The 20,789-nt window shown below is 40.4% G+C and overlaps 1 protein-coding gene across 3 annotated transcripts in view; it reads right to left on the bottom strand.

The window, feature by feature from the left end:
- Positions 1-20,789, bottom strand: part of TTC7B (tetratricopeptide repeat domain 7B) — a 255,105-nt gene that overhangs the window by 125,866 nt on the left and 108,450 nt on the right. For all 3 annotated transcript variants that reach the window (XM_020285594.2, XM_020285596.2, XM_012773950.3), the window contains exons 6-8: positions 16,729-16,807; positions 9,718-9,890; positions 1,445-1,508 (exon numbers count right to left, since the gene is read on the bottom strand). In XM_020285594.2, coding sequence (XP_020141183.1) covers positions 1,445-1,508; positions 9,718-9,890; positions 16,729-16,807 — 316 coding nt within the window. The remainder of the gene's footprint in view (positions 1-1,444; positions 1,509-9,717; positions 9,891-16,728; positions 16,808-20,789) is intronic.

The following is a 20,789-nucleotide window of genomic DNA, read 5'->3' as shown; positions in this document are numbered from 1 at the left end:
GCCATTCATGAACTGGTGAAGAAGCCTGGTGAGACTTGTCCACTTGAATGCCACCAAGTGTCAGCCTGGTCACCTATGTGCCTTCTCCTCGACTGTGCCAAGGCACAGTAGAGAATGAAAATGAGACTATCCTAAGTTACCAGTTGACAGTCAAGGCTAGAGGAGCCAAGGGGCATCCTGTTTCCTTGAGAGGAATCCTGATGATGACAAAGAACTTCAAGTGGTAACTCAGGCAGTCTTGCTCTTGTAAACATCTCTGGGCCATTCCACAGAACAAGAAAACCCAAGGTTTTAAAATGAGGCAAGAGAGCTACCCTCCCTGACTACTACTCATGGCCTCCTCCGATCCCTCCTGCTCTCAGCACACAGATATTCTTCTTGTGCTTCATTTCTAAGTCTTTTACCTGAGTGTGTTTCATACCTCCAATTCAACAGTGTGTTTGGGAGCAGAAGAAGGGAAATGCCTTTTCTTGCTCAAGTTATGTTTCCTTTTTCTCCCTCTGCCTGCAGTGGGGCGGAAGTTATGAGGAGAGAACAGTACAACCTACTAGAAGGAGGGGTAGACCACTGCATGATGCATGCGTTTCACCTGCTTTGGGCCTCAGGCTCCTTATCTATAAAATGAGGTGAATGGACATGATGTTCTCTAGTCCTTTCGAGTTCCAGGAGCCTGTCGTTCTGCTCAGGTGCTTAGCACACATAATTTACCTGCTGAGATATTAACTATTACAACACTCATTACTCTTGATTTCAAGCCAGGGCCGTAATATACAGAGCAGAAACCCAATAAATGATGAGTGATGCAATTTTAGACTTAAAATTCAATATCCTGGCCAAACACTAAGAAAAACATTTCAAAGGAATGGGATGATCTAGCAAAACTCCCTCCCAACAGCATGGCCAAATAATAGCAGTGAGCTCTTACAGCCCAGGATCTTGCAGTGCCTGGGAACAGGTGGGAGCTTGGAGATGAAGGCTGTTTAATCAGGCTCCTGCTATGTAGACCAGAGATTCACATGTCCAGCAAGTTTTTTATCTCAAAACTTTCCCTCACGCCAGGGCAAATTGAGAAGGCTTGTAAAGGGTGTCCATTGGGAGCTTCTTTCTCTTTTTAAGGATCCTTTGGTGGTCATTTTAGCTGTGGCTTACCTACATACAATTGCATGAGTGTTCAACAGATACTTGGTGGATAAATGAATGAATTAAGATACCTGCTAACTGGAGAAGTGCCAAGCTCCAGGCTGAACAAGGGACATTGCTAGCAAGTCCAAGAATGAAGAAACAATCCTCTTTTTAAAGCTCTACTGTTTTTTCCTACTCAGGTATCCCCTCTAGAAAGTATTTTCTCCCAAGAAAAAGAGTCACCATATCAATGGAATGGTCATACCAAACAAGGTACTGCAGGGACAAGAGGAAGAGCAATATAAAAACACACTCTGCTTACCATCGATTCACTAATCAGCAATAACAACAGGGCTTCTTCAGTATTTTCTTGAGGACAAAAAATGCTGTAAAAAGAAACCAATGTTGATATACTGCAATTTTAAAATAACATAAAATACATAAATACGAGCAGAACTGAATGCTAAAAGCTTCTAGATTTTTATATAAAACACAGGAAAAATAGTGTATAATTTGGACACTTGAATTAATTTGCCTACTTCTATGGTAATCTACAGAATTAATATATTTTAGCTATGCATTTTAATGGCAGGCAGAAGGGTGACGTAAAGTTGTAAAAACCAAGTTTAAAAGCCCCAAAAAATGTATGTTGCTATTATAGAGGCAGAAATTTTGATCTCTATAAACTAACAGTAAATAATACAAGCTTTCTCCTAAACCCATTATGGAGGTATAAATTGCAGACATTTTACTACTCTTCTTACCTCTTACCTGCTAACTGACATATATTGTCATTTAGATGAAATGAGACTGAAAGCAGTTTTTCAGTTTGAATAGTTTCTATAACACTATAAGAATTTAGTGAGCTATCTTAAACACACATGTTTTATTATGGCAAGAGCCATCTTATTAATCTATTTTATGGAATTTGGCTGAACTCTAAAATCTTGGATTAAAAGAAAAAGCTTTTAAGCTCAATGTTGCTCAGGATTAAAGAACAATAAAAACCCAAACATAACCCCAATCTGCATTCTCTATATCCTATTTTTTGTGCCATGACCACTTTTAAAGACTTGCAGCATTTTTCCCCTCTTGTTTTAAAGCTCTAGAATCCTTTGAGTAGAAATGTGATTATTGTCACCAATTGGGCCAAACTCAACTTTTTTTTTTTCATGGAATGAAGAAGAGTCTGCAATAAATTAAAATGAAGTTGGTTAAAAAAAAAAAACTCCTGGATATTTTGAAGATGATGAAATAAAAACTAAATTTACATCTTCCCAGGGGTAACATTACAATCATTTAATTGAAGAGATTTCCACCCAAAGAAGGCAAAAAAAAAAAAAAAATGTTTGCCAAGTAATTATAAATACTTGTTCTCTTTGAAGCACTGGTAATTTTTGTTCTGCATCAAAGGATGATAAAGAGCTAGACAGAAAGAATACAGTGCCCGATGCTCTTCTTACAACTCTGACATCACAGAGGTAAGAAAGCCACTGGAGGGATGGTTTCTATTGCTCTTCCAGGGCTAAAATTTTAAGAAAAGACTGGCCTGACAATGAGGAGCAAGATTCTGGGATTTGCAGTGACTTCCTTAAGGAGTCAGCCTGAGGTGATAAGGGTTTTTCAGAAGATGGAATACTTCTTTCCCCTTAAATTCAGAAATAGAGCCTTAAGGCCCTGAATTAAGAGAGCCCCTCTCCCCACTCCCCCCCCCCCGTGTGTGTGTGTGTGTGTGTGTGTGTGTGTGTGTCTATCTATGTCCAGCAATCATTTCCTGAAACGCTGGCTGGTGCTTACATGCAATTGGGACCTTGTGAATACAGCAGTAACATTAACCCCTTTCTTCATGGCTAGCCAGTTCTGCATTGTCCAACTCCAGATTAATTAAAAAGAGAGAGCCCATGCTAATTGGGACTTCACACCAGCCAATTCAGCCCATGGATAATCTCCAAATTCCATTTGCGACATCCAGCCTGCTTAAATGCTAGGTCGTGTTATTTTTACCAGAGTTGCTAACAAGTAGCACATTAACTGATTCTTTTCTTTTTTTTTTTTGTTTTTGTTTTTGTTTTTTTTACATTAACTGATTCTAATGCTACTTTCCCTGCCCTCCCCATTGCGGCAGGCAAGGTGGGTGCTCAGAAGCACTGCGAGGCTCCAGGGGCTGGGAGGAAGAAGTCGGGGAGAAAGGATAGTTGTAAGAGACATGCCTGGAAAACTACATACTCAGAACCTCCTTCTCAATAAATAGGAATTCTCTAGACCCACTTCTGGCCATTCCTTCCCTCTTCCTCACTCAGGGAAGCATGGAGCCCAGGGTGGACGGTCAAAATTGTTGGGGCCTTCCTTTTGTGACTTCTCCTCTTTGGGGTCCATGAGCCTGAGGGGGAGATTCTAGGGTGCCCAGGCCTCAGCCTTGAAGAGTGGGCAAACTGGGGCCCTGGACCCAGAGGAAGGTCAACGCAGGTGAGATACACGGACAGGAAGGAAACAGATCAGCAGCATGAGGACGAGCTCCCGCGACCCGGTGAGCTGGCAAAGGAGGTGGCAGTGCCATGCTGCTGCTGAGCTGAGAATTGGAGGGCTGTGTCCTAATCCTAGTCATGCCACCAACCCACTGGGGACCTTTAGGCAAACTGCCATTTACTTACTTTGGATGAATTTACTAACTCATCATCTGATTCTATAGAAGACATAGGGAACAAAGGCTCCCAGATAATAGCTCTCTCTTAAAGTTTTCCCTAGATAGGTGATAATACTTTACTGTATGTGGTGGAAATAATCATACAAAGGAAATGCAGCCAACTTTATCTAACTGCATTTCATCTCTTCTGTCACCTCTAGCTGTTACATGACTAATGACAAGTTGGATGTCTGAAGGTCATCTGCACCATCCAGGACCCTATTTAGGTTCAGGGAATGCTGTGAACACCACCAACCCACAAGAAAGTTGGTTTGTAAACAATGATAACATAAATTCCAAGGTCTAGTAATGTGCTTTTATAATTCTAATATGCCCAGCTGGGATGCTACTAGGGAAATTCCTGGAGAAATACAGCCAGCCAGGTAAGACCTGAAGACTCAAAGCCAAGAACGGCTGAAGCCCCACCCCACCACACCCCAAGTCACACTGTCTGCCAAACATGTGAAGGCAGAGTCTATTGTCAGTTCCAGGACTGTGCAGAAAGATGAGGGTACCAAGAAAGGAAAAGGGCCTCACCACAGCCCTCTCCTTTTTTGTTAATTCATTTAAGTCAAAAACTCCTTCACAACAAAGAAATAAAGGTCCTTCACGTAGATCAGCCCAGGACCACTGAGCTGTGCTCTGCTGAGTGGATGAGGTGAATCCCACGTGGCACATCACCTTGCATAAGGACTTCTGTGCTCCTGGTGACCAGGATGTGCAGGTGGGCTGTGAGAACCAGAGGCGAGGAGCTGATGGCCAGCCGGTGGTGCGGCTGGTCGTTTACACGGCTTCCGTTTTGCCATCAAGAATCCGTCCTGACCCCTCAACATACCCAATCTTTCCACTTTAAACTGTGTCCCCATTCTTAGAAAAACTTCCTCATTGGCTAATAGGAGGCTCCCACCTATACTTGGTATTCCATGATAATTACTTTTTCCTCCTAGACCTACAAAGGAGTTTAGCCCAATGCCTGGCACTCACTAACATTCATCATCCACTTCCTGAAAATATTGTCTAATATTAACTACCATCCACAACAGTGGTTTTTAATCTCCTGTTTTACATTGTGCTAATTATCTAGTCTAAAATGCATTTAATTATCTAAGCCACTTCAAATGTTTTTTACAAGGAGGGCCAAAACGAAAGGAAAAGTATACTTGGCTGAAATACACCAAGAAACATGCACAAGAATGTTCACAGTGGCACTGTTCCTGAGCCCTCAGTGGGAAACAACCAAGTCATTATCTGATTCTACAGAAGACACAGGGGGGCAGGGGGAGGATCCGCATGTATACATCATAAGTAGAACAGATCAATATTTTGGGGGAGAGTCATAAAGTGGAATACCTTGCAGCAATAAAAAAAATTACTGCCACATGCAAAAATATGGGTGAATCTTTCAAATATAAAGGTAGACAAAAGTTAAACATAAGAGAGTGAATTCTGTATAATTCTATTTACATAAATTTCAAAGTGGGAGAGGGTGCCAAGAGGGCTTCCAGGGTTCTAGCAATGTCTGTTTTCTTCATCAGGATGCTGATTACATGGATACATTCACTTGGCAAAAATTCATCAAGTTTTATACTTTTGTTTATTTTTCTCTCTGTTTGTTATGTGTCAAAGAAAAGCTTACCCTAAAAACAAGTAATCAAAAGCTGATTAAAATTCTTCATGGAAATGCCCTGAAGGAAGAAAACAAGGAGGCTGATGACAGGTGATCCCTCCTCTCTTCCTATCTAGAAATTTCGACATTCTATATCCTTTCCAAATTCAAGGCGGGCAGAGAGTGAGCATCCTGCACCTGTCTCATGTCTGGTCGCAGTGGCAGGGACGGAGCTTCCTGGTGGAGCTCACTTTTCAGTTACGTCCCGTTAAGACCAACTATCCTGAGTGGCCCTTGTGGTCTGCTGGGGCCTTCAGGATCCCTGCCACCTAAATTCTGATTTATACTTATACTTCTCATCAGAAACTGAGTGGAAAGGAAGCGTTTGGGACAACTGGCCCAAATGAGGTCTGAACATGATCTATGGATTCCCTGTTCCACCTCCAAACCAGCATAAGAGACCCGGTGATGATGTCCTTTCCGCCACAGTGCTGACTGATCAGATAGTCCTGCCTTGGCAGCAAGGGAGCCCCCAAACAACTATAACCCCAACAGGTTTTCCCTCTTCGCTAATATTCCAGGTAAGAAGTAGAGTTGGTGAACATGTAAAATCGGGAAGCTAAAAACTGATGGTGATAACTGAAGGCAAAGGATTAGTGTGGAAATTAATGAAATGGAGAACAGAATGACAATATAAAAAAAATCCACAAAACTGAAAGTTGGTTCTTCCAAAAGATCAACAAAATTAACAAACTTTTAGCTAGACTGACCCCCCAAAAGAAAGAAAAGACTGAAATTTTTAAAATGAGAAATGCAAGCCAGGCTTGCAGAAGTAAAAACATTATAAGGCAATAGACTGAACTACTGTATGTCAGCAAACTAGATTCTTAGATGAAATAGATAAACTTCTAGAAAGATGCCAACTACTAAAACTGATTCAAGAAGAAATAGAAAATATGAATAGACATATAGCAAGTAAAGAGACTAAATTAGTATTCAAAAAACTTCCCATGAAGAAAAGCCCAGGATCAGATGGCTTCACTGGTGAATTCTACCAAACATTTGAAGAAGAATTAATACCAATTCTCCACAAACGTTTTCAAAAGATAGAAGGGGAGAGAATACTCCTCAATTCATTTTATGAAGCTGGTATTACCCTACTACCAAAATGAAACAAAGACATCACAAGAAAAGAAAACTACAGAACAGTATCTTTTATGAATATAGACATAAAATTTTCAACAAAATACTAGCAAATTGAACCCAACAATAAATGAAAAGGATTATATACCATGGCCTGGTGGAATTTATCTCAAGAATGCAGGTTGGCTTAAAATCTGAAATCAATCAATGTAATAAACCACACTATCAGAATAAAGGACAAAAACCATGTGATCATCTCAATTGATGTGGAAAAAGTAGTTGACAAATTTCAACATCCTTTCATAATAAAAATACTCAACAAACTAGAAGGGACATTTCTCAACTTGATGAAGGACATCTACAAACACCCACACTAAACACCATACTTTGTGCTTTCCCTCTATGGAGATAAGAAACAAGACAGGGATGTCTATTCTTGCCACTTCTATCCAACATTGTACTAGAGGTTCCAGGCAGGGCAATTAGGGAAGAAAAAGAAATAAAAGGCATCAAGGTTAAAAGAAAAAAGCATTAATAAAACTATTTCTATTTGCAGATGACATGATCTTTTACACAGAAAATCCTAAGGAATCTAAAAAACTATTTATTAGAACTAATAAAGAAGTTCTGCAATATACAAAATCAACTGTTATTTCCACACTCTTGCAATGAGCAATCCAAAAATGAAATTACGAAAACAATTCCACTTAGAAAGCATCAACAAAAATTAGCACATACACAAAATTTAGGAATAAGTTTAACAAAAGAAATAAAAACCTTATATCCTGAAAACTAAAAATCATTGTTGAAAGAAATTAAAGATAATCTCAATAAATGGAAAGACATCTCATGTTCATAGATCAGAAGACTTAATAATTTTAAAATGGCAATACTCCCAAATTGATCTATAAATTCAATGCAATTCCTATTGAAATTCTAGTTTCTTTTTTTTTTTCTAGAAATGGACAAGCTGATCCTAAAATTCAAACAGAAATTCAAAGGACTGAGTGACGGGGGACCATAGCTAAGAGGTGCTGAGTTTATTTTGGGGTAACGAAAATTTTCTAAAGTCAATTGTGGTGATGGATGCACAACTATGTGAGTATATTAAAAGCCACTAAATTACACACTTTAAATTGTTTAATTGTATAATACGTGAATTATGTCTCAATAAAACAGTTAAGAAAACCTGATTATGTATACTGTGTGCAATGAAACTTGTGACTCAGTAACTAGTGCTAGACTAGGGATGTTCCCTTTAGTCCTCCCTTTATGGGGATGCTCCATCTGCGTTTTGCCTCCATAATTCTCCTTACACAGGTGGAAATCTGATGTTGAAAGTGACACAGAAAATAAAAAAAAAAATAAAAAAAAAAAAAAAAACTTCAGTGACATTGTCAAAAAAGAAAAAAAAAAAAAAAAAACAAAAAAAAAAAAGAAAGTGACACAGTCTGAGTAGTTGAAGAAATAGAGGAGAAGTGGCCAGCGCTGTAAGCTAATCTACCTTCACGGGACGGGGCCACACTGGAACAGCACCCAGACAGACACACAGCCCCGTCCATGTGTCCAACTGGATTGCGGTAGAGAGGGAAAACTAAGTTTCTTAATGTGCCTGGCACCTTGGTTATTAAGAATATCTACAACAGGAAAAAACCCTATTGTCTATTTTTAAGATATAAGTATTACTTTAAAAATAAATAAAATACAGCATAACAGTTCATAATAAAAAATGAACTCCAAACCTGTTCTAGATAGTTCGTAATGAGGAGTCAGCATTTTTAAAGTGAGAGCTTGGGCAATGCTAGGACAGATGCTTTGTGAATCCAGGTAAGAACTAAGGAGAAAACACAGGCTGTGAATTAAACAAACCTGTGGTTCAACGAGGCCACGGAAAAGGGGGATGAAAATGAAATTAAAGTAAGCCTACAGAAAAAGCTAAGAATACACTAACTTGTCTGAATCCACATAAGAAATGCAAACTGAAGAAGAAGGCAATGAAGGAGAGAAACACCAGGGTCAACTTAAGAGGATCGTTAATGTACAGCGGCCTTGAAAAATGCCGTCTCCCTTGGCATATGCAATAATCATTTTCGGATGTCACACATGGAGAGAGCATCTAGTCACCCATCTCCGTCAGCGCTTTCCCTGGGGCGTCTGAAGCAGTAGCCTGCAGCCTCTTAGCCACTTTTCCAATTTGATAACACCAAAGTTATCTGTCTTTGTTCATGCATGTTCTCCTTTCCTTCACGTAGAGCACGCATCCTCAAACTACGGCACTCGGGCCACATGCGGGCTGCCTCGCACATTTATCCGGCCCTCCAGGTGTTTTTGCTGCTGCTGCCTGTCCTGCTTAGCAGCCAACTGGTCCCAGGCCCACAGTGTGCACCTCCAACGGTCTGAGGGACAGTGAACTGGCCCCCTGTTTAAAAAGTGTGAGGACCACTGATGTAGAGATTCTGAAAAACCATCAGGCTTTGTCCTTGTAGGAACAGGCAACGGTGGGAATTAAAGGCCCTAACAGGAAGAACTGGGAATAAGTAACTGTTTCTATCTCCCAGCCCTTCTTACTGTCTCGCTCCCTCCTGTGTCCCGCTTCCTCTGATCTGACCTCATGCCAAGACTATGTGGTTCTCTGGCCTGTTTTCCTCCAAGGTGATTATGTCCCAAATTTAAAACTTCTTTAAAGATAAAGAAGTTCTACGGAGACATAACCTTCCAATCACTTTCAAATTATTTAATTCTCCTTCTTATATCTAGTTCAGTTTTAGAACAAGATTTTAAACAAAAGGATTGAGGAATTGGTGAAGAATGGAAAACATGTTAGCTCTGGCTTACAAATATGCTTGTCGTTGACTGCTGTGGAACACTGGGCTTCTTATAATAAGTGGAACAAAAATTCCAAAGACCAATAGTGACAGCTGTGAATGGCAGCCAAGTACTGAGATGAGAGCATTTCTCTACTTAAAATGTCCCCACTAGTGCACAGATATTTGCCAAAGCTACGAAAAGTAATGAGGTATCAATTAAATTAGCAAATGAGACTTGTTCATCTGATTTTCTTTTAGAGGAAAAAAATTTGCCCTCCTACTTCTACTCAGCCTTGAATTTTCCCGAGTTTCCCTCCCATCCCCTGAGCTATAAGTGAGGACATCAACTTGCATACTTCTCTCCTGAGTAGACGCGGGCTTTCCGAGTGAGGGTGTAGGTTTTTGTGTTCGCTCCTTTCCGGAGAGGATCGTCCAGAGGGGACTGGCACGGTGGCTCCTCCAGAGGGTTCCAATAGCTCTGCTCACACATACCCCGCAACAGGATCTCTGCCAGCTGCCTGGCTATTGTCTACGAACACAAAGGAGGAAAAGCATAGCCATGAATCTAATTTGTATTATTCATTCATTCGTCCACTCATCCAATAAATATTTATGTCATCACTCTGTGCTAAGCACTACTGTAAGACTCATAATTTAAAATGTTTACTTTTATGATGAAAATTATACCTGTTTATGACAAAAAGGAAAAAAAAATATGATACACTAAGACATCTGAACTCTTTAAACAAAAGAGGTTCATACACTTCAAATGCCATCCTGTCTCTGTTACGCTCTGGAACATTAAACATGTTTTAAACCTGAAACAATTCAAACTTTTAGCTAAGCCCTTTCCCAAGTGACCTTATAAATAACAAGTGACCTGCCGATATGTTCACCACCTCCAAACTGACATCTGATAAAGCCAATACTCAGATGATGTTACTCCTGAAAAAAAAAATCTCTCCATTGATGACCTGATGTCCACTGTAGATATTTAGAATATTTTCCTTCTTGGAGACACCAATGGCCGGCCCTACATGGCCCAACCCTGGGACTCAGCACCTGAGTACTCTGTCCTCAATGCATCCTGGGCCTCCCGGCCTTGTGCAACAGAGAAGGCAAAGTGAGGCCTGGGGTTCCTGAACAAAAAAGACCTTTCCTCGAAGCTGGATGGGTACCTCTGTTCTCACTGTGAAAACCCAGAAACATCTGGATCTTGTCCTCCTAAGTTAGATGGAGATTAATATGTTTTCCCAAACCCTCTGGGATTCCACTGCCTAGAACAGTACCATGTATGATGTATACAGGGGAAGGACTATGTGGCATGTCCTAAGAAGTATTTCTTTGATTGATGCCTATCACTTCATTTAGCTCATAATCTTCTAGTGACAAAGAGGAGGATAAGTAATTTTCAAAAAAATCCCTCTGAAAACAGAAGCACTGCATCCCAGGGTAGTCCACACTGCCCATGATCAACCAGAGGTAGCACAATAAAATTTCAACCAGCAGAGTTTTCCGCCAGGTTTTAGCATTCTTTGCAAGATGCAGATAAAGAATGCTCATCTTCCCAGAGAATGAGCCTTTCCAAAAACAAAAAAAAAATGTTCCACAAGAAAGCTTTGTTAAGCTTTTATCCATGTGAAATCTCTTAAAACACCACAAGGAAATTTAAATGCAACCAAATCACTAGCCTAGTGGTTTCTGATAACCACTGGGTAAAGGCAAATTTTCTTGATTATTCCCAAGTAAGACTCACTGGCTTTAAATGTCTATAAAAAATTGAAATTAAATGTACTCTGATCATCCCCAACTGAGCAATCTGTAAAGATCTCATAAGAACACAATTTTCAGGACCTAAACAGTTCCTGAACTGTTTTCTTAAACCTTCCATTATAGTTTCATTTTGATCTCATTGCAATCATATAAACTAATGACTTCTGCTAGAAAATTCAACTGGCAAAAATAACTTCCACTCACTATAGCTGAGAAATAAATGTTAAAAGGAAAAAAAATGAACAAGGAACTTCATTTTCTGGATATATCTGCCATGCAGGAATTCTAAAGTTGTAAAAATTTCTGCTCTCAACAGTTTGCTTGTCCACTGCTAGATAGCTCATGATAAATCTCATTTTCCTTTAGAATATTAACCTTCCTGTGAGATTTTTAAATGGGATTTTGATGTGACTGCATATTTTAAAGGCATCACTTCATCAGTGCACTGAAAGGACATTTGGTTGTATCCATGGAAAGCTCAAATGAAGTTCAGAAAATGAGATAAACATGAGAAATTGCCAACAAGATCACCAATATCTATCATACCTTTTACTCGACCTATATTTAGTTTGTAGTTTAAATGCTTAAAAATCATTGGTTACTATAAAATAAACTTCAAATTAAAGGAAGGAGGTAGGCCTGGATGTTTATGTACAAACTTGGTCATTAAACGCACTTTTTGTATATTTTTTAAAATTTGTAGTAAAATTCACATAACACAAAATTTACCATTTTAATCACTTTATTTTATTTTTGAGACAGGGCCTCACTCTGTTGCCTAGGCTAGAGTGCAGTGGCATCATCACAGCTGACTGCAACCTTAAGCTCCTGCAATCCTCCTTCCTCCAAGTAGCTGAGACTATACAAGTGTGCCACTGTGCTAAGATAGTTTCTCTATTTTTTGTAGAGACAGGGTCTCACTACGTTGCTCAGGCTGTTTAACCATTTGTTTTTGGTTTTGTTTTTAATTATTTTTAATTTCAGAATATTATGGGGGTACAAATTCTTTGGTCACATAAATTGCCTTCACAGTGCCTGAGTCAAAGCTACAAGCGTGCCCATCCCCTAGACAGCGCACACCACCCATCCCCTCCTCCCGCCTCCCACCTGCCTGGTCCCCGATGAATGTTACTTCCATGTGTGCACATAAGTGTTGATCAAGTAATACCAATTTAATGGTAAATACATATGGTGTTTGTTTTTCCATTCTTGTGATACTTCACCTAGAACAATGGGCTCCAGTTCCATCCAGGTTAATATAAGAGGTATTAGTTCAATGCCTGAGTAGTACTCCAAAGTATACATATGCACATTTTATTAATCCACTGATGTATTGATGGGCACTTAGGTTGTTCCTTCATCTTTGCAATTGTGAATTGTGCTGCTATAATATTTGAGTGCAGATATCTTTTTTATAGAATGTCTTTTTTTCCTTTGGGTAAATACCCAGTAATGGGATTGCTGGATCAAATGGTAGTTCTACTTTTAGTTCTTTGAGATATCTCCATACTACTTTCCATAAAGGTTGTACTAGTTTGCAGTCCTACCAACAGTGTATGAGTGTTCCTATCTCTTCACAACCATGCCAACATTGGCTGTTTTGGGACTTTTTAATAAAAGCTATTCTCACTGGAGTTAAGTGATATCTCATTGTGGTTTTAATTTATCAGGTGGCATTTCCCTGATGATTAGAGATGTTGAACATTTTCCAAACGTTTCTTGGCCATTAGTCTATCTTCTTTTGAAATGGATAACGAGTTAAACCTAAGGCATGACATCATAAGAATTCTAGAAGAAAATGCTGGAAAATTTTTTATAGACATCAGCCTTGGCAAAGAATTTATGAACAAGACCCCAAAAGCAATCACAGCAACCAACAATAATAAATAAATGGGACCTGAACAAATTAAAAAGCATCTGTACAGCCAAGGAAACAATCATTAGAGTGAATAGACAGCCTACAGAATGGGAGAAAATATTTACATACTATACATTCAATAAAGGGCTGATAACTAGAATCTATAAAAGAAACCTTAGGCAAATCAGCAAGAAAAAAAAAATCAAACAACCCCATTAAAAAGTGGGCAAAGGACATGAACAGAAACTGTTTAACCATTTTAAAGTGTACAATCCAATGACATTTGGTACAATCACAATATTGTACAACCATCACCACTATCTAGTTCCAGAACATTTTCATCAGTCCCCCCAAAAAACTCTATACCCTTTAAGCAACCATTCCCCATTCTACTTCCTCCCAGACTCTGTGAACAACTAATAAGCCTTCTGTGTGTATGGATTTGCCTATTTTGGACATTTTGTATAAATGGGATTATATAATATGGGTCTTTTTGTGACTGGCTTCCTTTACTCAGCATGATGCCTTTGGGTTCATCCATACTGTGCATGTATTGGTACTTGATTCCCTTTTATAGCTAAACGATACTCCATTGCATGGATAGACCACATTTTCTGTACCCATTCATCAGTTCATAGATATTTGATTTCCACCTTTTGGCTATCATAAATGTGCTGCTATGAACATTCGCATGCAAGTTTTTGTTTGACCACCTGTTCTAAATTCTTTGGGGTATATACCTAGGGGTAGAATTACTGTATTTTTTAATCCTTCTCTGCTATGGTCCAGATAGAATATACCAATCAACTTTTCCATCTCATAAGAAGATCATAAATTTGCAATTTGGAAGCACTGTCTTATGAATGGCATTATCTGAAGAAGCTTTCTGATGTCCAGTGTAAACCCAGACACCAATGAATAAGACCAAGAAAGTGCATCTCAACTAGGGTGGGAAAGAATGACACGTGGAAACTTTAGAATACACATATTCTCAGCCCTGTCCCATACCTACTCTGTTGGAACGTCTAAGGCCAGGCATAGAGATATGTATGTGTTCAAAGTTCTTCAGATAATTCTGATGCACATCTTTGGTGAAGCACTCAAGGAATCAGAAACAGTTTAACTTAGGTCACTTGAAGATCATCAACTGAGATCAAAAAGGCACACCTGTACCTCAGTGCGACACAAGTGGGTAGCATTTCCCTCCTGTTAACACTAACCAGTCAGCAGCTCCCGTCTGCCCAGACGTTCTTCAGGGGCCTCTTCACTAGCCTTGTCAGAAACAAACATTGACACGAACCCCTCCCCTTCCTTCCTAACATATCTCTATTCAGAATCCTGCCTCATAGGATTTTTTTTCTTTTTTTCTTTTTTTTTTTTTTTGAGACAGAGTCTCACTCTTTGCCCGGGCTAGAGTGCCATGGCATCAGCAACCTCAAACTCCTGGGCTCAAGCGATCCTTCTACCTCAGCCTCCCAAGTAGCTGGGACTACAGATATGTGCCACCATGCCTGGATAATTTTTTCTATGTATTTTTAGTTGGCCAATGAATATCTTTCTATTTTTTAGTAGAGACAGGGTCTCGCTCTTGCTCAGGCTGGTTTTGAACTCCTGACCTTGAGCGATCCACCCGCCTCGGCCTCCCAGAGTGCTAGGATTACAGGCATGAGCCACCGAGCCTGGCCATCACAGGATTTTTAAAAGTTAAAATCTATTGATTTGAAAATTATAAACCTTAGACAATAATGGAGGATATTCTCTAATTTGGTAAAATAATGTTGAAGTCAGCAGTGTGCAGATTCCTGAGGTGTATTTACTGCACTCACACCTTTTAATGGGGAAAAACATTCACTTCCTTAATCAAATATATATATTTGGGGGTCAACAATATGAACAAATGTTCTATATTTAAGCAATTTTTAAAGATTGGCCTTTTTAATGTACTTTTAAAACAATGATGAAAGCACCTGCCAATTCAATCCATTACTTTCATCATGCTTCCGCATCTTGGAAGAAGCTCTTCACACTGACCAGTTGATAAGTTTTATGAAATGCTGGGAGTAGGTCAATTTGAGAGAAAAGACAGCAGGCAACAATTTTTATCCATGTTCTTGCAGGTTCTTTTGTCTTGAAGAACCCTAAAAATCTAAATGTTTTGTTTGAACTTTTTAAGATACCTATAAATCACATCAAGGGCCAAGTGAGTTCTTAGTGGTAGGGCGGTGTATATGTGTGTGTGTGTGTGTGTGTGTGTGTCTGTGAAGTTGCTCACACTGTCTCAACTCCCATAATTCTAGCAAAGCCTACTGCTTAGCTATCTGGCCCCACAATTTGTACATCTATCTCCTAAAACTCTGAAGACACCAAATGAAGTTAATGCCTTCATTTCCTGGTAACATGAATCTCTTGGCCTTGCCCAGCTGAATAATTTCCCACAGCATTTAAATGATTGATGATAAAGGGAGGACAACAGCATGGATGACAAAAGACAAAAGAAATCGCAATCTTACATGGGGGTGGCTACATCAATTGTGACATGTGACATTTGCTTAGCTTCTAATAAGCACCAGGCCTTCACCCAAATACCAAATGGTTATGGCTCTACATGGTAAGCTGCAGAGGTATAATTAATGAACCTGCTTCGACAGGAAAGGGAAAGGATTAAAAAGGAAGAGAGAGATTTCAAGTCAACGGGATTTGTTTTCTAAGTTTTATAGTCAACATCATTGGCCAAACAACTAGTTCCCATCAGGATCTAATCTGCATTGCTCTGTGTGGGTTTTGGTATGAATCATAAGCATATAGCCAATCCCGTCCACACACTGGCATCCAGGAGGGCCACAGTTTACCTGCCCCACAGGCTGCACTCCTTAGGTTTCAGAAGAGAGCACTGCCGACAAGCACATGAAAAGATACTCAACATCATTAGCCATCAGGAAAGGGCAAATCAAAACCACACTGGGATATCACTGCATGCCCACCAGGATGGCTACAACTAAAAAGATAACAAGTGTTGGCAAGGATGTGAAGGAATTGGAACCTTCGGAATTGCTGGTGGTGTAAGATGGTGCAGCCACTTTGGAAAACAGTCTGGCAGTTCCTCAACATGTTAAGCACAGAGTCACCATATGACCTAGTAACTCCACTTCTAGGTACACATCCAAGAGAAAAGAACACGTATGTCCACATAAAAACTTGTACTTGAACATTCATAAGAACATTATTTGTGATAACCCCAAAGTGGAAACAACCCAATGTCCATCAACTGATGAATGGATAAGTCAATGTGATATATCCACACAATGGAATATTATTTGGCAATAAAAATGAAAGAAATACTGATACATGCTGCAACATGGAGAAATCTTGAAAGCATCGTGAAAAGTGAAGGAAGCCACAAAAAGACCACATATGACATAATTCCATTTATATAAAATGTCAAAAGCAGGCAAATCCATAGAAACAGAAAGTATTAAATAAGTCAGCAGCTGCCAGGGGCTAGAGGAAGGGGAAAATGAGGAGTGACGACTAATAAGTATAGCTTCTTTTGATAAAAATGTCCTGAAGTTAAATATTAGTGATAGCTAAACAACTCTGTGCATATGTTAAAAACCATTAAATCGTATGCTTTAAATGGGTTAATTACTATTTATATATTAATATAAAAACATACAAATGTAAACATAGATGAGACAAGCACTGTGCTGGCCTCAAACAAGTCACTGGTCACACTTACCATTCGCAGGTTTTGAGTTGTTCTCGTTTCAACTGCTCTGAGAAGCTCTCTAAACCTTCCGACTCCTCTTGTCAAGTTCCTGTGTGCACACAGAATTTGACAGAGTTTCTATCTGACACGTATTGACATTAAATATTTTATATGCATATTTCAACGCATTTTGTCTACCTAAAATCTGTTGGATGGATTTTAAGCAAACAGTTATTCTGCACAGGTTGATCCCTCTTTGGTCAACTCTGACCAAACATGACCTAAGATTGATGGTCTTTTGTGCTTTCTAACCCCCACCAAATTTTCTCCAGAAAATAAAAATCTGACAATCAGTTCTGAAGCCAATAAAAAAAAAAAAATCAAGACCTCTTACAAGAGTCTACCTTCAAACTTAGAATGGCTCTGCAGAGTGGGGGTGAAATCTACATTTTCATTTAAAAGGTAAGTGGCAACCCCAGGTAAAAGAGTACAGGAATATCAGCAAGGCACTGTGTGTAATGTGGGGAAAGGCTTCTTGTTGCAATTTTTATGGGCAGGACAAAGATAAAAGGTATAAAAAAATCACGGACTCCACCAAGCGACGACTCTGCATCTTTGAGAACATAAAAACCACTGTCCAGTAAATTCATCAAACCAATTTCTCTGAACCCTGGACTGACAACAGGAAGCAGCGGGTCAGAGGTCTGTTTTGCGAGTGAGTGTGACGACTGGAAGCCCATCTCCCTGAGCGTGATGAGAACACATCTCACCTCACTGCCCCAAACACCCCACGGAGGCATGTTTGAGTGACGTATTTCGTTAAGGCACAAATAATTCTGTAGTAACATCCTGGTCAATATATTCAAGCCCCACTTGTTGTCCTCTCTGAAAACTGCCCGGCTGGTTCAGCTGGGAACACTTTCCTGCTGGTCCCTTTACATTGAGCGCTGCTACCACCTATGACATAACTTGGTGATATTTATAACCTGCTCATTAGAACACATCTCGTCTTTCCAAAAAGCCACAGAGCAGGTCAGCCGGTGCAAACCTGTCAGCCTCTGCAGGCTGTGGCAGATGCTCTAGGTATTTGGCTCTCTTCTTGGATGACATTTCAAATCATGCTAAGGCATTAAATCAAGCTGAATGTGGGTTCTGTAAGTTACAAGCACTCATGAGGGCTATTAATTCGTATCTTATATCTACACAACATCCCAGGGCTCTCATTCACAAGAATGGCCTGAGAACTTTAAGATAATGGTTTATTGGCATAGGTATATAAATACTCCCGTATTCCTCTCACCCACACATATCAGATTATATCAGATCAGAAGCTTTATGGCGGCATAAAAAGACAAGCTTGTGCTCAGGACTCCAAGCAGCACTAAAGGAAATCTAACGGGGACATGAATAAAAATTAGGTAAACAGGCCCTAGGACAAGCAATCTACTCTGCTTTCTCCTTCATTTGCTTTTATGCAATCCATATTCACAGGCAACAAAGTGCATTTGCTTTGGACTAAAGCTTAGTTCTCTTAAGTAACACGGAGGGAAGGAAATAGCTCCAGCTATAAAAGGCATGGGTATGGATATGGTAGTCTAATTTTATTCCAGAATCACTAATTAAGCTCCTACTATGTACAAAAGGAAAGTTATTTTCTTTTCCATGTTTATTTTTCACACTCATACTTTGCACTGTATGAAATAAGCGTTTGGCCGAGGAAACATAATTGAAGACCCTCCTAGAAAGGGATGATTTACTAGGGTGAAAATTAGGCCTTGAATAAGCAGTATCAAATCTAAACATTATACCCCGGGGGAAGGCTACAAATAAGAATTGGTCATTCAGAATGCCTCCTAAGCCCTCCCTGCAGAACGAGCTACTTAGTTATAGAAGCACAGAATTTTCTAGCTATAAACGATCCAACACAAGCTGGTCTATTATGACACAGAAGTGAAAGGGCTTGCTCAGGTTCACAAACCCAGTGACAGGGTGAGCTGGGAGCTTTCTACCATATTCTATTACCTTCCTGGGTAAATGAGAGCTTGAAAACAGAAGTGTAACTCTAGAGGAAAGAACAAAATACGAATCCAAGAGCTCCGGTCTGTGCTTTGCACCATTAATATGCAAATTACCTAATATATTTATAACATCAATTCTGTGTGCTCCAGGGATGACAGCTAGTGAGATACTCCTAGACACTGGTTCAAAACGGGAAAGCAAATCCACTGGCCCAGGTGAAGCCCAGTGTCTGAGGGTAATGCCCTCGGCAGCCTAAAGAAAGGATGGATACAGAAATTCAGTTCGCCTTTAAGGCGCACGATGGTTTCTCCCATGCAGGACTGGGGCCCTCTGGTGGAGAAACAGAGGAAGTAAGTCTTCCTGACCGAAGGAGCCACACGATGAGGCAAAACCCGCAACTGGGTGCGTATTTCCAATTCAGCCTTTGAAGCCAATGTGAGTTTTTGTCAAACTGTTTACAGTTTATTCTTGGAAAGAGTTTAGGATTCAAAATCAAATTCTTCTCCAAGCTGGGAAGAATCCTGCTTGTAAACAAAGAGTCCACAATAACCGTAGACGGAGAAGGCCCGAGGCTGTGGCCTATTCAAATGACGGTGGCCCAGGGAAGGACAGCTGTGTGCTGATCCCGCCCAACCACAGACAACCTGACAGCAAGGAAAGGACTGGGGGTGAAAGACTGCACATTTTAAGGCGTCCCCAATGCAAAAACATACAATTCTCAGCAAGTCCTATACGAATCAAACCTTTTTTAATCACATAATGTTATCCAACTAATCACTTCCACTGTTACTATGAGAGCAGGAAAAAAATTTTGTTTTAAGCTACATGGATAATCATGATAGAAAGGAACGAAAAATGGAAGTGAATTTGCATGAATTATATTCCAAATGCTGTGAGATAACCCAATTTGGGGGAAGTAAACAAAACCCACGATTGCCTTCATATCTCTAATCTGTATTTATTCTTAACATGTTGAGATCCATTAAATATCTAACGTGAACTGTTGCTTAAAATCCCCTGCTCCAAAATGAAGACAAGAGAGCCAAGGGAATCTCCCTGGTTTTGAGGGTTTCCACAGACCCTTGACATTAGGTCATTTATTCCATTTCAACACCCTTGACTGAGACAGTGCAATGATGTCAGAATTCATTATGGTAAACTATTCTCAAAACAAATGTTCTTGCCAGCATTTGAGCAGCGGGCACTCTGGCAAGCTGTCAGAACTTGGGGTTCATCTCCTACCTTTGCTTTGGCAAGCTTCCTGAGCTGGGTGCATTGCTCTCCACGTGGAATGGATCCCAACAGCTCCGCTATTACCAAGGAGCAAAGGGCCCCCAAGCCCCCGGAGCACCAGCTGCTCCTTCAACCTGTCAGGCAGGCAAACCCTGCTTTCGCTCACGAATTGCACTGTCTGTCCCCAACCCAGCAGGGAGAGCTCAGGCCAGGGTCCCACAGCCTTGGTCTTGTTCAGATCCTGTCTCCCCTCTGGCAGGAAAGCCTACCACTTTTCACAGGGACAAATTCTGCTCTTCCCTTGACCTACTTCCATTTTTTCTTCTCTCTTCCCTTTTCTTTTCATCCTCCTGCTGCTGAACCTTCTCCTCACCAAGGCTTCTTTGCTGGCCCTTAGGTCAGCACAAAAGCATGACCTCCTGAGACTCAGTGCTGGCCCCCACGGGCGGTCAGGACACCCAGGGAGGGCACTGATGCTCCAGCACTTGCCCTCCTTCCTGACCCTCCCTCCTGTTCTCCCTCCCGCCCTAGGCTGGGCTCGGAAATGTACACTCCTGCCTGCAAGCTCCCAGCAGTGCCTGGTTTTGTCCTGTTCTGTTTGACAACTCTGAACAACATTCTCAGCTCTTTCATATTGTCACCTGTCCCTCTGTACTATCAAACCAACGGGGAAATGTATACGGGAAGGAAGCCTGAGCTCCAAAATCAAAATGGAAAACCAAGGCTGGGAGACACTTGGGACTTGGGAACCATTTCAGCTAGTGAGGGGTGGAACTTCAATGCCAGCACAATACGTTTTTTCATTTCTCCTTTCATTTCTTGGGAGCTGGGTGGGAAGA

The sequence above is a fragment of the Microcebus murinus genome, chromosome 6 (genome assembly GCF_040939455.1).
Source record: "Microcebus murinus isolate Inina chromosome 6, M.murinus_Inina_mat1.0, whole genome shotgun sequence".
NCBI lineage: Eukaryota > Metazoa > Chordata > Mammalia > Primates > Cheirogaleidae > Microcebus > Microcebus murinus.
This window is presented reverse-complemented; position numbering and strand designations above follow the sequence as displayed.